Source organism: Aspergillus bombycis (assembly GCF_001792695.1).
Source record: "Aspergillus bombycis strain NRRL26010 chromosome Unknown contig00089, whole genome shotgun sequence".
In the NCBI taxonomy this organism is placed as follows: domain Eukaryota; kingdom Fungi; phylum Ascomycota; class Eurotiomycetes; order Eurotiales; family Aspergillaceae; genus Aspergillus; species Aspergillus bombycis.
In genome coordinates, this window is record NW_019170091.1 from 70,270 (window position 1) to 90,196 (window position 19,927).

Here is a 19,927-nt window from a genome sequence, read left to right on the forward strand (position 1 = left end):
GCTGCCTAAAGATGGAGCCGCTATTAATCAAAATCGCTTGTAAAATCTATTACAATAAATGACGATATAAGTCCCATTAGATAACAATATCTGAATTTCCCAATTATATTTGTTACTAGTTGACGACGCCATCTTCATTAAAGAGCACTAAATGATACCTTGGGATTGTATTTGTAACCATACCCCAAATGACCTTCACTTCAAACTTAGTACGTCGTAGATAATCCCGGCGGACGGTGGCCGATGCGCCCCAGTAAGAGACGGTACCTACTTGTAGTGCGGTGGCCTGGACTTTTACCCCCAAGCGGAAATTTCTACCCGCCGCCCCTTCTTTTTTCTTTTTTTTTTTTCTCGCCCTCTCTTTACGCTTCAGTTTTCTTTTTAAAGACGGCAAGTTCCCTTTCCGCTGTCGTTTCTGATACAACTCATCTCGACTCACCTCTGTAGGTGACCAACTACTGGTTTTCATCCTCTTTTCCACTTTCACATCTCTTTTCTTGTTTCTTCATTGTACGCGTGATCTGTCATCTATCGCCTGACACATTGTTGTTGGGCCTCCCGTCAGTATCCGTGTATATCTTTTTGTGGGAACAACATACCATTTGCGACATCAGAGTTTGGTCTCCATCTTCGAGCTGGTGACGATCCCCGCCACTCATCTCTGAACACATCAGCCTATCTGCACCAAATTCCAGAACATCAGATCTTAAAAGTTTCCTAGTTTCCTACATTTGGATCTCTTTCTTTGGACCTCGGTTTTTTTTTTCTTTTTCTTTTTTTTAATTATCTTATTATCTTATCTTATTATTATTATTATTGTTGTTGGTGTATAGACTCCTCTTTCAAAATCTGCAATCGTCCTGGAGTCTCTGGGGGTGTCAAATTCATTGATAGAAAGTCTTGCGGTGAATTGAAGGACTCTTGCTAAGAGTATACCCCGTCAACTCACCACTTCCCTGCAACTCTGGAGCGGCAGCGCTCCTCTTCGCACCACTCAGTCAAGTTGGCGGGCATTCACTACTATCAGTCCTCTTTCCTCCACCCTCTTCTAGGCCCCAAGTTCAGGGTCTTCTGCGGGGGCGACACCAGACCCCCATAACCGGTCTCTTCCAGCGAGTTTGAAGCTGGCACACGGACGCGCGTCGGTAATGCCAGGCCCTTGCGAGGGGTCTGGCTGATGGACGGAGGAACAATTGCCCCTGGGATTTGTACATTTGCCTTCGCCTTATTGGAAGGCATTGATAATAGTTGAGGAATTTAGCGCGAATACGCCTTTGCTATCTCCGCAGACTGCCACGCTTTGAATCGGTAAGCCTGGTGTATACTCTAGTTGACGACCAGCGTCACAAAAAATGTCCGAATCACCCAAGTCGGAAAAGTACATGTTTTTAAGCAGGTTCAGTACGCCGGTGCCTGAACTGGATGACCATCGGTTTCAATTGGATCCACCCCGTATCGAAGCTACTCCCGATATGACGCTTAGTCGGCAGAATACCACACCGCAGAATTTGAATATGGAGACGCCACAGCGTTCAGACCTGCTCCAAGTTCAGGATGCTCTTCGAGAAGCGGGGCCATTTTCCCGGGACTTTGAGCAAGCAATAGCAGACGATGACCAGGACGTCAATGGTTTGGGACGACGCTTCTCCCTTGATCCAACCGGAAATATCCGCCAGGCTCGTACATTCAGCCGTACGCATCAAGATATTGCAAACATGTCTAGGGATTCGTCAATTTCAGCTAGATCAACTTCTCCGCCCAATTCGGTCGAAGCTTTTGCAGACCCACGACGCCGGGAGCGTGCCAACACTCTGGAGAGCCATGCAGCGCCAGACTTGGAAGCTATCCTACAGCGTACGGTGTCTGGTGGCACGCATCCTCGCCGCCCAACCTTCAGTAATTCAAGTGCCATTAGACCTCAACCAGGCGATATCCAATTGGATTCACCTGAGGATACATGCGTCCCCCCCTTTGAACAACTGGGCAGAATTCCGGTGATTGACTATGAAGAATTGGAGGAGTTTGTGGCCCTTAATCAGAAGACAAAGCCTGTTACAATGCGGCGTAAGCACAGTCTTAGCTCTCAGAGCAAGAAGTCTCGTGTTTTTTACGATCTTCGCCCACATGCTCAGAATTCTGAAGTCCATGACGCGAAGCACTCATCGGATGACTTTACCGGACTCGACTTAAAAGACAGCGAGAAAGTCTTCACGGATGCTGTCAACGAAAAAGAAATAGTCGACAATCTCAAGAATGAGAATGAGCCGACTCGGTTCGGCTTTTTCTCGTCCGAGTCACAGAGTACTGTACATGCTGCAGAACTGGGCGACTTGGTTCTTCCTGGGGATACCTTTCGAGACCTCTTCCAACTTGGCCCGGAAGGAGGTGTCTGGTGGCTCGATGTTTTGAATCCCACTGAAGCCGAAGTTGGTGCTCTTTCGAGAGCCTTTTCAATTCACCCACTGACAACAGAAGATATATTAACCCAGGAGGCTCGAGAGAAAGTTGAGCTATTCAAGCAATACTATTTTGTGTGCTTCCGGACGTTTTACCAGATGGATAAGACAAGCGAGCGTTTCATGGAGCCCGTTAACTTCTACATGATTGTCTTCCGCGATGGTGTTTTATCGTTCTCTTTTACCGAGAATCCCCATGCTTCGAATGTCCGGAGAAGAATCGGAAAGCTCCGTGACTATGTGTCACTTAGTAGTGACTGGATTTGCTATGCCATGATGTAAGCACACCCTTGTCCGCCTTTCCTTCCTATTAAGCCCATGCATGTTACCTATGGCCATCTAGCTACCTGTATGTGAAATCCTAATGTATGGCGCAGTGACGATATTGTGGATAGTTTTGGCCCTGTAATCCGCGAAATTGAGGTCGAGTCTGAGGCGATTGAAGATCTCGTCTTTATTGCACGTATGGACGATTTCGAGTCATTTTTGCCACGAATTGGTGGCTTACGCAAAAAGGTCATGAGCTTAATGCGTCTTTTGGGTGGCAAGGCGGATGTTATTCGAGGTTTCTCTAAACGCTGCAACGAGCAGTATTCAGTAACGCCGCGTGGTGACATTGGCCTTTACCTAGGAGATATCCAGGATCACGTAGTGACCATGATGTCTAACTTGGCCCATTTCGAGAAGATGCTCAGCAGATCACACACCAACTATCTTGCGCAGCTGAACGTCACAAACCTAGTGTTGGGAAACCACGTCAACAAGATCCTCAGCAAGGTGACCCTCATTGCCACCATGTTAGTTCCTATGAACCTTATTTGTGGTCTGTTCGGCATGAACGTCACGGTTCCTGGTCAAGGCCAGGAAGGTCTTGCGTGGTTTTTTGGCATCGTCGGCGTTATCGCGGCGGTAGTCATTATTAGCGGCATTGCTGCTCGCTGCTATAAGCTTGTATAAGGTTTAAGTTTGGCTTTGCCTAGTCAGAATCTTGTGGGCTGTCAAAAATAGTATTCACATGCGTATATAGATTTCTAAATTCATTACATACCCATGACAAATTCTTGGGAATAATATAAAAATCTCCTTAGCTTCTCGGGAACCCCGAAGGTGGCTGCTGTGGCTGGCTGGCTGATGTGGCGCAGTCCAGCCACTCGAAGTCCGGAGGCAGAAGAAGGCCTCCATACATACGGGAAGCCAGAATGAGCCCAATGCTGTCAAGCGCAAGTACTTTGTATATAAAATCTAGCTTATGAATGAGCTTGAATTTGTTCGTGGATGACGTTCCCCCTTGCTATCTTTCCCAGTTTTCGCTTACGACTCGGTAGACCTCGGCTGTGAGAGGAAGTCGTCGTCTCGTCTTTATTAAGCCTTCCTTGACTCCTCCTCTTTCCCTTCTTCCTTTTATATTACCCGACCCAGAGCCGAATATCTACTGAACTGTCCATGCGACCTAAGCTCGCACCTTGGTTGTGCTGTTTTGCTCCACGCATCAGCGCAATTATTCATTACTACATAATCTCTCTGGCTCTCTGGACTACAGGTTTAGGCTATGCTGCAGATCTCACTTCTCGGGCCCCTGAAATCCATAGTAACTTGACCATCAATGACGGTGACTCACATTTCCCCTTCCCATTGGGGTCTTACAATGGTCTAGTGATTGAAGACGATGTGGACGACGCTGGAGATCTACGAGGTCTAGATATTGTCAGCAGGGCCCCTACTGGGGTCTTATCCCTAGGCAATAATCAATACCAAAAGGGCGAAGTTAAATTAGGTGAAACCCAGTGGTGGTACTTCTCAAAGAATTCTGTAAATGGCAAAAATACCAATAAGATATCCGAGGAACCAAATAGCGACAAATCGAAGCATTTGGAAACGGTCTTCATATCTCTAACAGCATGCTCGAAGCCTAGCTCCAATAAAGCCGATTCTAACAGTGCTCGGAACCTACCACATCTAGAGGTCTACGTCTCTACATCTGAATCGGTTCAAAAGCCTGGTCCTGGGCAAGAGAGGTCGAATCAAACTAAATACATGGTCGAAGAGGGATATATGGGCACCACCGCGGAAGTAGAAGGGGATGTTTATATCGGCGTTGTTGCACATAACAGCACAGAACATTCTGGGTCCTACAGCTATGAGCTTGCGGCATCAGTTGATGCTTTTTTCCACAGCCTCGCGGACGATCCGGCTTTCCTGTACTTTGTGGATTCGGACATGCACAGTGCTCTCTTCACCACGGGCAACCTAACGGAGGCAGAACAGGGCTCTCAGAGCTACAGCAACTGGATGGGCATGGCGCCGTCGTACACAATGTTTGCGAATAACATTAACGATACAGCCATCTCAGGTTTACACCATTCCTCTTGTGCGCTCGATCGATTCGCTCAAATAGGCAAAGGTGATCATAACATCAAAGCAAGCATGACAAGCAGAGGACCCGGCAATAAACCCAAGGAACAGTTATATGTCACCGGGCTCAACCAAAGTTCGACATATGAAGGGATTCTAGCGCTGAATGGCAATTCTACTGGTTCTAGAAACGGCGTTATTGGCGGCGGTGGGAAAGTATGGAAACCTATCACCTTCTCTACCAAAGCAGGTAATTAATCTCCTTTCGACATAATCTGGGGTGTTAAGGTTACTGACAGAGAAAGATCGTAATTGTGCGCTCCTCTACAACCTGTCATTTTGCAATGAAGTGGCATATGCGGTGCCTTCGAACCCGACTTTTACCTTAGACAGCCTCCGTTCAATCTACGATGATAATGCCGCTGCACTCTATAAGAACTTTTCTTACTCTTTGGAGCAGATCCAATGTAATGCTACAAATGAGACTCGATTTTCTTTGGCGGTGGGATGCGATGACTGTGCCAGAGCATACAAGCAGTGGTTATGCGCCGTAACCATCCCTCGGTGCGAGGACTTTTCAAGCACTGGCACATTTCTCCAGGCCAGAAACGCTGGACAGGAGTTCATCAACGGAACGTCGCTCAGTGACGACCACACACTGCGGTTGGATCCCTCGACGAATCGGTCCCGAAATTTGCTGATCGACAAAGAGATCCGACCAGGACCCTACAAGGAGATTCTTCCCTGCGAGGACACCTGTTACAATCTCGTCAAGAGCTGTCCCGCTGCTCTGGACTTTAGCTGCCCGCAGGGCAGATGGCTCTCTTCTACGTACGGAAAACGCGGCCCCGACGACCTTGTCACCTGCAGTTGGGTAGGCGCGGCGTACTTCATGGGCGGTGGAGTTAGGATAATTCCTTTGCGGTCGGTTTTATTTGTAGTTCTAACTGTTTGGCTTTCGTATTGGGCATTTGACGGTTAGTGAACTAGTACTATGTATGTATAGCGTGGGCCATTAACCTTTCTCAATCGGTACCTCGCCATTTTGGTCAATTCTATTAAGTTACTTGTGAGTGTCACGTCATATGTCTGTGTAACCAGATCCCTTGGCCAATATAATTCTTTCTGTTTACAGCTGCTTTTTTCGGTGTCACACTGTCTATATTCAACTAGACATAGTATCTTCAGACTAGGAAAGAGAGTGGAGTGGATAACTCGGACGATAGCTCGGAAGCGTTTATAGATAGGGTACGAAAAAAAACAACTTCTTAGGTTATGGCTACCTAAACTTCATTAAGTAGAATATCTTCTCACAACCTAAGCAGTATAGGAGCAGGAAATAACGCCGGGTCCACCATGGTATCTATTGAAGCGCCATTAGTCAAGAGATCATATGTAACAACTTTCCAACAGGGAATTTGTATCTATTTGGCTCTTCGTGGAGTCGGAGTCCACACATTCTTCAGGTTCGATGAAGACGACTCTGTCAGCCGAGGAGTGTTCCCCATACGATGTAATAGTTTTTGTGCCGCTGGAGTCAACAACTTGCTTGACCCACCCCCTCCCACTGTTGCTCTGTCAGGCATGCGTAGTCCAAAGTCTAGCCGAGGGCTACTGGCGAACCGCGGCGTCATGGTAACCGGGGATTTAGTCTCTTGCGCAACTTTCTCCGCTCGTTTCTTTCTCGCAACGTGGTCTACTACACGATGGTGTAGATCTTCGCGCCTTCGGTTCTCCCTTATTTTAAACGGATTCGGGGTTTTATCACTTGTCCCCAACAACCGAAGGTCCTCTACAAAGTCCGCATGACTGTCTTTCGAGACGATATTTGTTGGGTACTTTGGTTCATCTGCATCCACGAAGGCGTATCCATTCACTCGTGGCGTCTCATTCCCACTATAGCCCGCATCTGAATCACTAGGCCGGGGGCGTCCGGCAATAGCATCTTTAATAGCAGAAATCGATGGAGAGGGCGGAAGCGCACCTCCATCTTGTGCAGATTTCAGTCCCTCATCTGGTAATCGGGTATTCTGATACACCACTCGCTTAGGCCCTGCTCGTGAAGATGCTTCTGCGTTTTGCTGGAGCGTCTCGAGAGTGTCTTCAACAGACGAGGGCGTGAACATGAGAGAATTCTCCGATCTGGCCTTCCATGAGTCCGGTTTCGCGGGCCGAGAATCAAAGTCCTTCCTAGTGGCTAGTTGCTTGTCCTGATAGGGGTTGAGACCCTGTTCCTCGACCCGTTTTGCCTCCCGTTGATGGTGGGCAACCTGTCGCGCGGACGGGATCTTGTTGCCGCTCCAAATCCACGCATACTTTTCACGACATTTCGTATTCTGCTTATCTAGCAGCTTATTGAAGGATTCGTTATCTTCGCTGGTATACTTCGCTTGGAACTCGAGCAGCCCGAGATTGGACAGCCTGGGAGCATTATTATCTTTTAAATGCTGAGCCGGTGATGAAGAGGCCATGGGCATGATTGACATTGGCGTATCCCCACCCCAACCCGTAGGAGTATCCCCTACATGCCTTATTTTTGTGGGGTTGGTTGTTATTATGGGGCCCGACGGTTCAGAACAGTTCCGAGCTCTTTCTGGAGTCAACATCAGGTCGGTAAGTCTTCTCTTGGACGTAGCAATCCATTCTTTGTCCTTCGAGTCGAGTGCTTCGAGGTACTCTTGCTTCACTTGTACCTCCAGGAGTCCCGGGAAGTAATCTCGCGCAATGATGCCAGATAAGGTATTTGTATAGACGTCTTCATCGAGGACAGTAGTAGGTCGTTTGATGCGTTTCGGGGGGGGAGGGGGCATTAGATTGGTTTCGATATGGCGCTTAGCCAAAGCTTGCGACGAGGAAGACATTACAGCGAAGGGTAACCGAGAGCCTAGACAGACCAACGCAAAGGAATAGAATTTCGGTCAGCCGAAGAAACCTGTTAAGAGCACGATACTAGATGGGTGGATGGATGTGTAAGTGAACAGTAAGGAACAGCGAAAGAGCGGCAGAAAGGAGGGTGAGGCGGTGGGCGTTGATAAGCAAGTGACGACATTTCATGAATCAGCACACCCAAACTCTAGTCTCTCAAATCCTTAGGGTTCCATTATCTGGTCAAGTAACTTTTGGATATGACATATAGTATCCTATTGAAACAGGTACACGTATTTCTTCTTGAACATACAATAGTTTAGTCGATGACGCTTTCGCTTATTCACTGTCCACCAAAATCCGGACAGAAAACCCGCAGAGCAGCCCAGTAAACCACCCTCCTCTATGTGTACTTCTTATAACAAGACCAATCCGTATTTATCAAAAGATAAACTTGCTAAGCAATAAGGAAATGCAGAGAAAGCACGATGCCTGCAAATACCCAAATACAAAGTAAAGAACTTGCGAGCGAGTGCTATGCAACCAAAACCCATTCGCAGCCTTTTCCCAATTCTTCAGACCAGAAAACACCTTCCAGAGATTTTTGTTCATGTGGAAAAAGTAGCCGCTCAGAATGCAAAACGAAAATCTTGGGTAAATCGCAGACGAGAAAAGAATGAGTATAGAATGGCTAACAATTGCAGAAGGACAGACATATTGAAAGGAATAACAATGAAGAAAGGGAAATTTGCAGATAGAACAAGTGAAAAGTCATCATGTCGTTGAAGAGGTCTATCGGTGATTGGTATGGAAGTGTGAAGGAGCAAGGTGAAAGAGAAGAATATTATGTCCAAGTTCTACTTCGGGACTAGTCATGGTGCAACTACAGCACGTTAGCTGAAGTTGCGGAAGATGGAAAGAGCGAGTACGATGCTCTACCCTTTCGCCGATGCATTCCTCTGATAGGGACTTCAGCCTTGGCCGCCTCTACTTCAGATATGGATCTTGCCCGATCATGAATAGCAGGGCCCGGATTTGGTATGATCCCAGCAGATTCAAGAATCATACTGCCATCAGATCGAAAAGCGACCTGGGTCTCGATCTCTCTTGCTAGGCCTTTCGTTTGACGATGGTAAGAAGACGACTCTGGTTGTCCAGGCCCGGAGGGCAGAGAGTGATCACTTGAGGCGGTTTGGTCCATCGTGGACAACTCTCGGCTATTTGCCAAGCTGTGCACAAGCTCCGGAACACTAGTGGTCGAGACAGAAGAACGGTGCTTGCGGACGATTGATGCTGCACGGGATAAGATTAGGCTCTCTTCAGAGTTGCATTTGCTGATAGGGGAGAAACTACTCCGGGGAGAGACAGGCTGTTCCATGGGTTGGATCACTCCCTGTGAGCAGAAGGAGAAGTGCTGATCTGATTCAGCATCACCTGCCAGGTACTCCTCATATAGGATATCATGGGTCATGTGCTTTCCCAAGGTCGATGGAAACATCGAAGAACTGACTGGTTGGAAATAACCGTTGTTCCGCTGAGAGCCGCCTTCCTCAATTTCGTAACTTGCGGTGGATGGAGTTAATGAAACCTGCGCGCTAGGCAACAAACGAGGTGGGCTGGGCTCCAGATCCAATCCAGGAGCTGTGGACGTGCTCAAATTTGCAGCCGGGAGCAGGTGAGTTTTGTTGGCCCCATTCACCGGGTCGACCTGGGAACTCACGATGGAAACGTCATTTTCGTCCTGTTGTGGTTCATCGAACGAATTACGAGCCCAGTCGAAATTACAATTCGACTCTGCCGCATGCTCGTAGCAGTAGTCAATATCGGCATCCCAAGATTCATAGATGGTCTCATATGTTGCTTTTCGACGGATGGATGCTGTTCTCTTTACCAGTCCACCCAGTCTTTGGTCGTGTGGCGATGCCTCGGGCTGACGATATTGAGGGAGCGTAGGAGAACCAAGAGCCTCAGAAACCTTCTTCGACAATTCTTGACTCACGTATACGGATAGATTAGACTGAGGTCTGACTACAGAGGTGCTCTGCAGCTCAGTTCGAGGTGAGCTTAGCCGAGACTGGGAGCACGAGTTGGTTTTTTCCATAGCAAACACCAAAGTTTCCCTTGAATGGGTAGCCTCCTCTTCCTCTGGAAGGACATCAAGATCTGAGGACATATTGGTGAATGGCATAGACGAGGTTCTGAAATCAATCGTGTCTTTTTGAGCGTCGGGAATGATGGCCTGCCCAATGGTCGGTGGGAAGATGCTTTCAACATTCATATGGAGTAAGCGGCCTTCTTGGGCTTCGTCATCGCCGTTTGAGTAGACATGTTCCGGGTACGTTGATGGGGACGACAGACCCAATATCTCATCAATGGCACGAGGAGCTGGTTCAGATATTTCGGGAGATGCCGCCAACCCGGGCGGCGTAGTTGCACCGGCTCTGGGATACGGCCGAGAAAAGTTCTCACAGACTCGTGACTCCCTTCTTAGCCTATCATCTTGCTGCTTGGGGCTCGTTGCGGACGACGACGTTCCTGGCGACCCAGGAGGGCTAATCGGAGCAGGAACATCTTGGTCCCTTGCAGTACCCGTCCCACAATTGGCGAGGTTCTCGGACGAGAAGTCACGAAAATGAAGATCTTCTGCACGGATACCCTTAAGTCCTGTGACAGGCCTTTGAGAGGCACGGATGGCGGAGAATTCAGTGACTAGGTCATTTTCCCGGGCCCTGTCCATTGCCTGGAAATGCGATGGACTCGTATGAGTTAGGTGGTGGAAGTCAAAGGGATCCGAGATAAGGTTTTTCAATTGTTCATCTGCAACATATCAGTGATGAATACCAGATTGTGCCATTCGCGTAAAGGTGCGCTTACGAGCATCACTCTGCCGCGACCTGTGGTGACGGCTGAAGAGGTCTGAGACCTCAAACCGGGATTTCTCGCGCTCCATTTCATCCTCTTCATCCAGTGTGGCAACGATGTTGAATTTACTTCCCTGGCGACGGAGGATACGGCTCCCACGTGAGAGAAGTGATTTGGTCATACTCTCCTGTCGCTCTGAGCGGACACCAGCCGAACTAGTTCGTTCATCTTGAGATGAGGGCAGAGAGGCAGCATCCATAGATGTCATGGACGAGGCGGGGGAGCGGCGTGATGATGTGGTGGAAGTAGTTGTGTTGCTCCTGGAACGACCGCTGAAGACAGACAGACGTTTTGGACTCTGGGCGTGGGCAGTTGATCGAGAGCGGATATGAATTGAATGATCAGGAACGTCATTGTTGGACACTCTGGTATTGGGTTGCTCTGAATCCGCCATGGTTCGTGGGGCAGAGCTGGAGGCATCCATAGTAGACTGTTACCGCAGTCCAATTGGCGAGGTCGAAGGGGAGAGTAAATACAAGTCGATAGTCAAGCATGTAACTGCAATATGATGGTCCTGGCTAGGACCATGGTAGAGGATGATAAGAGCGAATTGAACGATGAAATAGGTTAAGCTGGCTAGGGATCAGGAGCAAGAGGACATGACACCTCCAGGTGGAAGAGTTTCTGAAGTGTTTTAGATTTAGATTTAGATTTTAGGGGCAAGGCCACTCGGCGAGGAAAGACTGAATCATAAATTTGGGAGTAGGAAAATATGAAACGAAGCAACAATTGTCACAACAGAAGAGAAGATGCATGAGATAATAGGGAAGTGGCTCTAGCGAGTAAAATGATCGTGATCGTGAATATAGAGGAGAATAAAGGTATCTAGGAGAGAAGCTGAGTGAGGGACAGTAAAAGAAAGATGGTGGAGGTTAGAATCAATAGATAAAGAACGAAGCGGATCGATAAATGGTTAGTCAATGGATGGTCTGGGGGAGGAGAATGGCAAGGACAATAATAAGAGGGATTAAGGGAGGGAACTAACAATTATTAGTATAGTTCGACGGTTAGAAAGGATGGAGAAAAATTATCCAAAACCAAAAGAAAAATTAAAATTGAGACGGATGTTGGTTTTCCTTTTCCTTTTTTGTCTCCTGATTTATTTTATGCTGGTGCTGCTCATTCATTTTGGTGTAATTTTATTTTTACTTTAGCTCCAGAGATTCCCCGTTCTGACAGTTCGAAAAGGCACAGACTGTACGGAGTAGTTACTTTATTTTTTCTGTTTTGTTTTCCATCTCTAAAGCGTTTTTTCCTTTTTTTGCCCCTTACGAAGCCGACAGTCAATTTTGTATGACATATAACGTTTAAATACGCGAAAAGCAAAGGAAAAGAGAAGGGGAATAAGACAGAAAGTAGAGAAGAAATTACCGTACGATAACGCACAGAATAAAAAGTGTATTTTATATCTCCCTACTTTACTAAGGATCCCAGTACTAGTAATGTTCTTCAGTTTATTGACATCCCACAACAAAGGAAGAGGAAAACCCCAAAAAAGGGAAAGGAAAAAGAAATGGAAGAGAAGAAGGAAGGAAGGAGGAAAGAAGGAGAAAGAGAAGAAAAGGAAAAGGGACAAGGAAAACACCGGGCACCGCTCACCGAGCTGCATGTCGTGGAGACGATCAAATCAGGAGATTCGGTTTTTTCTAGTCTACTGAGACCATGGAGTAGGAGTTGTTTGCACAGACATCCAGGAACCCAGACACGCAGGACGCAGGTACTCACAACCGCGAACTTAGGCCATAAAATCACAAACCTATGGATCCAATTGTCCCGTGTTGCTGATCGATCGGAATTGGTGCTTACGGCCTAGGGACCTGGAAGTCAATTCCTCCCCCCAGGATTTTGGTCGGATTGAAAATTAACGCTAGCCATGCAGACTGACAGGGAATAATACTTTTAACCTCGGTAGCTATTACGTTGCCTTGTCCAGGATTACCCTGAAAGAACTGCAGATGGAGGTCCAGTCTAGTATATTCCATCGGCTCCTAGTAGGCAGGCGATCGTGAAACTGGAAATGGAAAGAATTATGCTAGTCAGCCACGAGCGATCCCACACGGGGCTCCCCGTTGGGTAAGTATCGACGGTAGATAAATGGGGCTTCTTAGATTAGCCATAGGCAACTAGTGACGATAGATATATTGTGTAGGTGATAGAAATAGTAATGGATCCTACTTCCAACGGAGAACCACGTGGAGATCATAAAGGTTGGGCACAATGGCCTATCTAGCATCTAAAATGACATGAGTTAAGAACGCATATTTAATAAGCCGTACAAATAGTGTACACCAAATAGAACAACCTGCAGAGGATATGCCGACTTCCTCTCCAACATGCTTCAAACTTTCAACTTATTACTGGCTGCGTATACGAAAGTATGTGCTTGTATGAATAACAGTTTCAACACCTGTCATACAGTATATTACTGCATAAGCCACTTTGCCAGGCACTCGTCTTAGAGAAGTTCCGAGGAAAGGAAGTACCCAGCAATACCGTGACGACTGTCAGGCACCGGATCATCATTCGCTTAAAGACGCGGACCCATTCCAACGTCTCTCCACTGGGCTTATTAGTTGGGACGCTAGACAATGACATTAATGGGCCAACTTCCCTGCCTGGTTGAACTCTATACCTGTCCGAACGGATCCAAAATGCATTAGTAAATTAGTAACTAGTACCGGTAAGAGTTAGTAATGTTGTTTTTTAATTTTTAATTTTTTTTTTTAAAAAAAAAAATAAAATAAAATAAATTCATGCCTCTCTTCCACAATTACTTACTTAGTTACCTGTTGTGCTGTTGTATATCTTATTTATTGTTCTGTACTGTATCGGTACACGGAAGGAATAGGATGATCCAAAAAAAAAAAAAAGTGGACTGACTCTACGGTCCTTTTCTGTGGTTAGGCCTATTGCGATGGCTAGCGCCATGGTGTCATATCTAGAAGAGTGGTAAACACGGCTGTTGTAGCACCAAATACCTAGCAATACTACCCTAGATAGCCGTACAGGATGCGTATAACCTAAATTACACGAGGTTAGCCTGCCCCGGGTGGTCAGTCAAGATGCGATGAACCAGGATGTTGGTTGGACCGGGGAGGGAATTAGACGGGACTGCTTTAGGGCTTGAGCCTCGAGGATTTAATCCCACAGTATCAATTATTCCGTATGAGCAGGTATTGCTCGGGTCAAAGATAGCATGTGCTCTCGCATTTAATATTGATCCATATGTATAGTATAATGATATATACAGAGTACATACCAGGGTAATCCATTTCATCCATGATAGAGAGTATCTAATACCCTCCGGATTCCTGTGTGGTATTTCTCTTATTCACATTTGTATTTACCTACATCGATCGATACCTCCTATCTTGTCTAAGTACACTAGGCTTCTCCCACGTCACATCTGCCTGTTGATCACACCGCCAAACAGTGTTCCTGTACTCCGTATACCTGCATGCATTAACTGCGCAGGATGGCACGTTCTCAGCTTTTCTTTCTATCTATAACTAATGATAGTTGCTAACGAACTAGTTGACTAGTATTCCTTTTGCTTAATCAACTACTATCATTAGTCATTGGTCATCGTTTTTCCCCCTTTCTTCTTTTTCTCTGTTATTCCGGCTCACTGCTCCAGTTAGGTAACTGCAAGGCCTTTCTTTCTACTCCTTGTACGGAGTATTTCTCCCTTACATTACGGTGTACTTACTGCTTCTAAATCAACGGCGAGTATTATCAGTTACAATATAGCCTTGGTTTTAATTATGCAGTTTAGATTCAGTTAAAAACCAGTTGCTTACTCCGGAGTAGTTTTACTTGACTTAGTATCTCACACATGGATACCGAGTATCCTGATATAGATATATTAACTAAGGCACCAAACCTGAAATCTAGTACCAACTACTACTCTGTTCTGTGTGCTCCGTATCCATCTATATCCGATCTGAAAAAAGAAGAAAGTGCTACACTACTGTCTCAGACACGACCCTTCGAGGCAACCCGTCTCTTCCTAGCCTTAATTATTCTTTTTTTCCTTTCTTTCTCTCTTTTTCTCTTTTCCCCCTCTCCCTTCTGCCCGGGCTGGCTTCATGGGTGGTCTCCTATTTAGCCTCTTTAGCGTGTCTCACATGTTCTCCATCGTTCGGCCTCCTGACGATCGCTGTGTCTAGACTTCGCTCTAGCAGTGCTGACGAGGCAATTTTTTAATTACTCGGCTAGTTACCCTCAAGAACTGGAAGCAATATCCCGTTGCTTCTCCGGGACTTGCTTGTTTCGGTTTGAATCAGAACCATATTCCGTACAGCGATCTTGAATACCTTTATATGCCTTGAGATTAGCCTGGTTGTACTATACGTTGAAAATCATAGAGCCTCACTCCCCTGATATTGTATAACTAATAGTGAAGAAATTATCAGATTATTCATTCCAGTACAGCTTATAAACATATCCCAGGTTTGCCTCCAATTCTCCCAACGCCTGGATCCTCTTGGTACAGAATAAAGTAAAAGCGTAGTAGAAGATATACACTACAAAGTAATAGAGGAAAAGAATGCTGTCTTGGCAAATCTTTACTCTTCCTCCATCACCGCACCGTTATCACCATCCGCGTTGTCGTTGAACAGATCATCTGCACCATCGTCGTCCTCATTCTCTAATACTGCTACCATCCCCGATTGGTTCTCTTCTTCCTCTTCCGCTTCCGCTTCCTCTTCCTCTTCGTCGTCGGAAATCCGGCGATTCACCTTCGTTCGGCGCCGTTGAATTATGTTTTCCCCATCATCACCTGTATCAGCCATCTCCTGATCGTGATCGGATTCCGCCGCCGGCGTTGTGGCGGCGTCGGCCCCGTCTTCCTCGTCGGAGTCCACCACCAGTTCACTGCTCTTATATTTGCTCTGCATTTTCCCGCCCGACCGACGTTCTAGTCGCCGCCGTTTCTTGGGGGCCGCTTCGCCCTCGCTCTCTGGTTCTGAGCTTCCAGCCCTGGTCGGTGATTCGCCGTCACTGATGAAGTCGTCCTCTGCCCGCTTCTTCTTGCGTTTCGTCGAAGATGATTTCTTCTTGCGTTTCACCTTAGCGCCTGTCTCCGATTCTGTCGTTAACTCCGCTTCCTCTCGCGCACGTTCCTCCTCCGCCCGCTGCTCCGCTAATCGTTGTGCTTCCTCCACCATTCGCTGCCGTTCCTCTGCAATTCGCTGTTTACGCTCGCGCTCTGCCTCTTGCGCCTTGCGAACTTCTTCCTCGCGCCGCCGGATCTCAGCTTCACGAGCCTCGCGAGCCTGCTGAAGTTTAGCCGCATTCTTTTCTTCGTACTCCTTCTGACTCTGGAGGGCTCGTTCGAGCTGTTTGATGATTGTCTTGCCCATGTTGGCTCGTTGTTCCAAGGCTCCCGCTGGGTAAGGAGGGTTCTTGGACTGGGCAATGCGTCCAAAAGATTCAACTGCCTCACGAAGGCCATCAGAGGCATCCTGTACATCTTGTACAGTCTTCTGCGTCTCCGGTAGACTGTATGCCAGAGAGGCGATTTGATTTTGTACGAACGCCACATTAAACTCCAGATGCAACTGGGACGGCGCAACAGCGTGCGCTCGTCGTGCATAATCCAGAGCGGTCTTCATAGCCGACAAGCTTATCTCTTGTTTTCCCTTCAGCAGCCATACTCGGCCTAAGCATGCTAGAATTTGCGCATCGCGAGCGCGGTCTTTCGACAGCGCCGCCTCATAATGCTCGATAGATCGCGAGTGCTGCCGTAATTCCGCATATACATGCCCAAGGTTTAGGTAGACACTAGAGTCTCTCAAGGTGTCCCGAATCTTGGAAAATATGTGCACTGCAGTGCTGTAGTCCTTCCTAGCATCTACCAGAGCAATGGCGATACCCTGAGCCGCATAAGCATTCTGAGGATCTAGCTGAAGAGCCTTGTCGAAGAATTCCACTGCCCTCTCGTACATCTTACGGCGCTTCTCTTTCTCCTGATCGGTTTCACGGCGCATATCACGTGCTGTCATGAGATGAACATTACCCATCCCAGTCAACGAGTAGCGGTCGTGTTTGTCGAAGTATTGTAGGGTATGTTTGTAGTGGCGCTGCTCCTGGTCCTCGGCCAGATTCGCAACCCGTTTCTTAGACTTGCTGAGATACCAGCCGAACAGAGCACGGACCTCAAGATTCGTCGAATCTGCTTCGTACAGCTTGGCCATCCTTTTGGGGCCCTCATCCGTGGGGCTTTGTCGTAGGGCAATATATGTCAACCTAGCGCTTGCTTCCGTATAGTCACTGTGACGTTCCAGGAGACCTTCATACACCTTCTTTGCTTCTTCAGGCATGTCGGAGGCCTCGTATGTTCGTCCAAGATTATAACTAATGGTCGTGACCAAGGCGTCCGTGTCATGCTCACTTTCTTTCTCCTGCGACCGGACGCAGGCATTCAACGCCGTTTCGAACATAGTCCGCGCTTGGTCTACCTTCTCAGCCTGGTACAAAAAGCAACCCATATTGCTGAGAAGCTGGGGTGGTAGGTTTACTCGCAGAGTAGCTTTAACCTGCTCCTCATTTTCAAGGCCTTCTGGATGTTCATCCTCAACGATTGCTGTCAATTGCAATTCCTCGAGCTGGGACAGGCACTGCATGCTCTTCTCCGGGGCTGTACGCTCATACAAGCGAGCCAAATACACCAAAACTGACTCATCAGGGGAGAGTTTCCTGCCTTCGTCCTTCCAGAGGGCACGAACCGATTCTAGGAGACTGATCGCCTTTTTAGCTTCGGCTGACTTGTCTTCCCGGCTACCAACCTTCTCAGTAGCAAAGACCTCCTCCGCATAAAGCGCTCCGAGAAGTATCATGCATTCTGGGTTCTTGGTTTGCTGTATAATCTTCTCCAGTCGAAATTTGGCACCATCGTAATCTTTATTAGACACTTGCATCTGTATCGTGCCGAACCTGGCAGGCAAATACCCCTTATCACCGCCACCTCGAGCTTGATCAGAGCGGTTATAGAACTCTGCAGCACGGGGAAGGTCGCCTTCATAATGCGCCTTGCGACCGAGCAGGAACCAACCATCGCTAGCTATTTGCATCACGTCCGTGTGCTCGATCGCTTTCCGTGCTAAGGTTTCAACCGTAGAGTATGATTTCCTCAGAAGAAAATACCCCCCAAACAAAGCGCCCGTCATGGGGTATTCTTTGTCCAATTTGAAAGCTTTTTGTGTGTACTGGGTCATAGCCACCTTATACAAAGAGCCAAACGCAGGATCAGTCGTGGCGTGTCGGGAACTATCGTAAAGGTAGTAGACGGCGAGTAGAATATTGGCAACTTTGGAGTCAGGGTTCTACAGAGCGTATAGGCGATTAGCATCTGGCATTAAAAAGATAATATTGCAGGATCCACGTACCAATGCCAGAGCTCGCTCCCACGCAGCTTTCGCCTGGTCTTTAAAGCCCAGGTGCCACAGGCAGCACCCAATACCAATGCGAGGATCAGGATCTGTTAAACCAGGCATCTTCATCAAAACCTTCTGGTAACCCTCCAGTGCCTCTGCATATCTTCCAAGCATATACTGTGTCCTTGCGCGACCAAGGATAGCCATCACATTTCGACCCCCGAAGGCTTTTGACGACTCCTCGAAGCATTTAAGCGCCTGTCTAAGAGACTCAACTCGTTCGGACGTGTCAACTGTACCAGGACGAACTGGCCTCGGGGGATGCAACGATGCGCGCAAAAGGGACAGCACTCCGCGGGCTAGAAACAGGGGCGGGAAAGCTGGGTTCAGGCGAGATGCCTCGTTTAATGTCGACGTCGCCAGCTGTAGGTAATGGTCCTTTGTTTTGGCCTCAGCATACAACTCCCCTTCGGGTGCCACTCGGGGCGCTTGTCGGCTCTTCAACATAAGCAGCCAGCATACCCAGCCCAGCAAGCCGAGCTTCTCCTTCGTCGCTCCATGGGCGACTGATGCCAACCCTTTGTTGAGGATGTCAATAGCATGGTCGATTTGCTTTTGTTTGGCATAAGCGAGCGCGATAATAACCCAAAAATTTTTTGCGGCCCTTTCATTCTCCAGTAGAGTACAGAGCTCCGTAGGATCGTCCGGAAGACCTTCCAGACTGACCTCGACCTCGCTGTCGAGGGTGGATGCAGGAATATCAATGGCAGAAGGAATGTCCGAAAACCGGAGTGATTTAGCCGTGGAATGTGTTTCGCCGTTTATGCCATTGGTGTGTTCACTTCGTAGGGACGCCATGGCGCGTGAGAGGTATTCCTTTGAACGTGGTGTGGTGGATGTCTGGAGTAGAGATCGTTGCAAGGCTCAGCTCATGATCGTACTATATGAAAGGATTGCCAATGAAAATGAGAAACACACCCCCCTGCTGAGACCTCGAGCAGGAAGAGCGTTCTAAATTTACAGCAGCAACTCGAGACGACAAAACCTGCAGTGTTGAGCTCTCTACTTGGTGCGGGTGTCAATAGATTGAAAGGGTCGGAACCTGAGGCTGGAGTCCGTGCTGAGGCTGGAGCTCCACCGCCACATGTGGCTCCAATATCTTACGAAATTCCTACAATCAAAAAAAAGTTAGGAAAGAAACAAGTGAGCTTGCATTGTCAACCTACATCGTACATCAAAGCAGATTGGGAGAGGGAAAGTGAAATCCTTTACAAACACTATCATTCTCTAAACGCATCTCTCATAAACATAAGTAAGAATAGCTAATCTAAGACAATATAAAAGGCAAAGTCTTATCAAAAACCGAAGAGTTTTGGCACTTTGCACAGAAGGGCAGCACCTACTAATACCATAAATATACGCCCGATTTCACTCCATTGTCCCAGTCTAACAAATACTTCCACATATCCAGCGGCAGCGGCAGCTTTTAGACCTTCGGAAACGTCCACATCGTTAATAAAGCCCGCTAAATTAGACGGAAACCTTCCCGTCTCAAAATATTCCTCAAGCAGCTGATCCTTCTCCGCCCATCGGGCCCTAAGCCAGGCATCGAATTCCTTCTGGTCATCTAAGGGTATGTCTGATACAGCAAACCGTCGCCAGTACATATTGACGGATGTTGGGGGTCTTCCCTGAAGATATGTTGATCGGAGCGTGAAGTATTTATCGGGATAGCTTCCTTTTCTACCACAGAAGTTAGTCGTGGGTTTTTCTCTTTTTTCAATGACAATTTAACAGACATGGGGACTTACGGAGGTCCTTCATAGGCTACGGTGCAGTCGTACACCCAATCAACAGTACCCCTCAATTGCTGTAGGCAAAAAAAAAGACCGGTCGACCGCGGGAGAACCTCGTGCTTTAGAGGTGGAAACCCTTGCCTTTGCCCATACTCGT

At 47.6% G+C, this 19,927-nt stretch overlaps 5 protein-coding genes across 5 annotated transcripts; 2 read left to right on the forward strand and 3 right to left on the reverse strand.

Annotated features, from left to right (window-relative positions):
- Window positions 1–1,352: 1,352 nt before the first annotated feature.
- ABOM_008280 (magnesium transporter CorA family protein) lies at window positions 1,353–3,413 on the forward strand (the record flags this gene model as incomplete). The annotated part of the gene is made up of 2 exons (XM_022535409.1): window positions 1,353–2,734; window positions 2,834–3,413. 2 exons carry the CDS (start codon window positions 1,353–1,355, stop codon window positions 3,411–3,413), a joined length of 1,962 nt encoding a protein of 653 aa, XP_022386150.1.
- A 486-nt stretch (window positions 3,414–3,899) lies between these two features.
- On the forward strand, window positions 3,900–5,790 carry ABOM_008281 (MID1 family protein; the record flags this gene model as incomplete). The annotated part of the gene is made up of 2 exons (XM_022535410.1): window positions 3,900–5,058; window positions 5,114–5,790. 2 exons carry the CDS (start codon window positions 3,900–3,902, stop codon window positions 5,788–5,790), a joined length of 1,836 nt encoding a protein of 611 aa, XP_022386149.1.
- Window positions 5,791–6,232: 442 nt separating this feature from the next.
- Window positions 6,233–7,669, reverse strand: ABOM_008282 (splicing factor ESS-2 family protein; the record flags this gene model as incomplete). Its single annotated transcript, XM_022535411.1, has 1 exon — window positions 6,233–7,669. One exon carries the CDS (start codon window positions 7,667–7,669, stop codon window positions 6,233–6,235), a length of 1,437 nt encoding a protein of 478 aa, XP_022386152.1.
- An 887-nt stretch (window positions 7,670–8,556) lies between these two features.
- ABOM_008283 (uncharacterized protein) lies at window positions 8,557–10,989 on the reverse strand (the record flags this gene model as incomplete). The annotated part of the gene is made up of 2 exons (XM_022535412.1): window positions 8,557–10,490; window positions 10,548–10,989. 2 exons carry the CDS (start codon window positions 10,987–10,989, stop codon window positions 8,557–8,559), a joined length of 2,376 nt encoding a protein of 791 aa, XP_022386151.1.
- A 4,174-nt stretch (window positions 10,990–15,163) lies between these two features.
- Window positions 15,164–19,641, reverse strand: ABOM_008284 (putative RNA polymerase II transcription elongation factor (Ctr9); the record flags this gene model as incomplete). The annotated part of the gene is made up of 4 exons (XM_022535413.1): window positions 15,164–17,923; window positions 17,987–18,874; window positions 18,953–18,985; window positions 19,426–19,641. 4 exons carry the CDS (start codon window positions 19,639–19,641, stop codon window positions 15,164–15,166), a joined length of 3,897 nt encoding a protein of 1,298 aa, XP_022386147.1.
- Between the last annotated feature and the right edge of the window lie 286 nt (window positions 19,642–19,927).